A 1,758-nucleotide genomic window follows, 5' to 3' on the forward strand; every position below is an offset into this window, starting at 1 on the left:
TATACATAATGTACATCCACATTTTCTTGTGTCTTTTTAAAAAGTCCTTAACTTTTTAGTTTCTCTGATTGTCTTTCTGTTTCTTTGTATCCCAGGCTTCTTATGAGAAATGCTATGATTCTAAGAGAATGTGATATATGTTGCTTCTAAGTAAGATTAAAATCGTTAGACACATGCCTAAAACAGTCTTTTCTAACAGTTACGAGCACAGGGTAGTAGCCATGCATTGGTGGTGGCCCTCTGTCATGGCCCTCTGTCCATGTCTAATAGTGTGGAACTTTTTAGTTGCATGGTAGAATCCAACCATACAACATATTCCTCACTGAGGAAAATGTTAAGTGTTTATTAAAATAAGAACATGAACTTGCAAGCAGTTCTTTCTATTTGATATATAAGCAAAGAAAAATATGCTTTTGGATAAGAATTAAAGAAACTGCATATATACTTTATAAATTAATTTTGTTATGAAAAATTTCAAACATAAACAAAAGTAAAAGTACAGTGAACATGCAAATACTCACCCCAGATTCTGAATGTACTGTTGTTTTCAAGATGTTTCCAATCTTTTTTCATCAATTACCCCCTTTTTTGCTCTCGAAATGTTTTAAAGTAAATCTCAGACATCATGTTGTTTCACTCCTGTATACTTAACCATTTAAAAAAAAAATATTATTTTTCTTATCTAAATACAATGCCATTGGCATTCAACACCCAGTCTACATTCTTAGTTTGAAGAAAATTTTAGGTGCTTCATAGCTTGATATGTTTTCTCAGGTTATTTGAATATAGTTAGGATAACTACCGAACATTGAACTTAATGGAAAGTTATAGGACAGAAAAAACAGATCATATTTCCCATTAATGTTTGAGTACTGAAGGATCTTATCTTTTCTGGGACTGCTTCAGAAGGGTTTGCTGGAATACAGATTCATGCAACTACTTAATTCTTACATTTCAGATGATGTACAAGAAGCTTATAACTTAATTAAGGATCTGGAACCTACCNTTCTTACATTTCAGATGATGTACAAGAAGCTTATAACTTAATTAAGGATCTGGAACCTACCACTCCTCAGGTAATTGAGAATGTTTTGCATTTTTACTAACCAAATACTGTTGAAAGTAGAACATCAGAAAGGTAGCTGAAAGGCATACTTGTGAAGATTCTTGCTTGTAGAATCCCAGGAAAGACTGTATATATTGATCTAGGAAAGTTATGTAAGACTTTTCATATGAGAATTGATGTTTGGGGCTTTTTGATGTTTTTAAATGTAGTTATTTCCTCAAAAGGGTTAAGGTTTGAAAATACTAAAATCTAGAATTCTGATGAAACTAAACTGGGTGTATATACTTATGTTACTAGTATAATTGCCCGTAACTTGTCTTTCTCCCCATTAGACTGTTAACTCCTTGTAGTCAGGGACCGTGTCTATATTGTATCTCCAGCACCTTGTACACTAAGTATGTAATAGGCATTCCATTTATTAGATGAAAGAGTAAATGAAAAATATTTCCAGACCTCATGGAGTCAAACAAGTGTATTTTTCAAGTGTATTAAAAGCTTCAGCATCTTTCATTCTGTTCTTTTCTTATGAGTCTTCTTAAATAAAAATTGATGCTGCTAAGGAGGGTATCTATTAAAAAATGGAACCAAGTCTGAAAAAAGGAATAAAGGTGAGGTGCCAGGACAGCAAAAGAGAAAATACGTTACAAATGGAAATGAGGACACTTTTTTTTTTTTTTTTTTTTTTTTTTTTT

At 32.1% G+C, this 1,758-nt stretch overlaps 1 protein-coding gene across 1 annotated transcript in view; it reads left to right on the plus strand.

The window, feature by feature from the left end:
• The window catches only part of TTC26 (tetratricopeptide repeat domain 26), a gene marked incomplete at its 5' end in the record, with an annotated part of 48,536 nt that overhangs the window by 33,334 nt on the left and 13,444 nt on the right, over window positions 1-1,758 (plus strand). The window contains one exon of the mRNA XM_008593867.1: window positions 1,021-1,076. Within this exon, the coding sequence (XP_008592089.1) occupies window positions 1,021-1,076 (56 nt within the window). The remainder of the gene's footprint in view (window positions 1-1,020; window positions 1,077-1,758) is intronic.

This window comes from Galeopterus variegatus, unplaced genomic scaffold, assembly GCF_000696425.1.
Source record: "Galeopterus variegatus unplaced genomic scaffold, G_variegatus-3.0.2 Scaffold9769, whole genome shotgun sequence".
NCBI classification, from domain to species: Eukaryota; Metazoa; Chordata; class Mammalia; order Dermoptera; family Cynocephalidae; genus Galeopterus; species Galeopterus variegatus.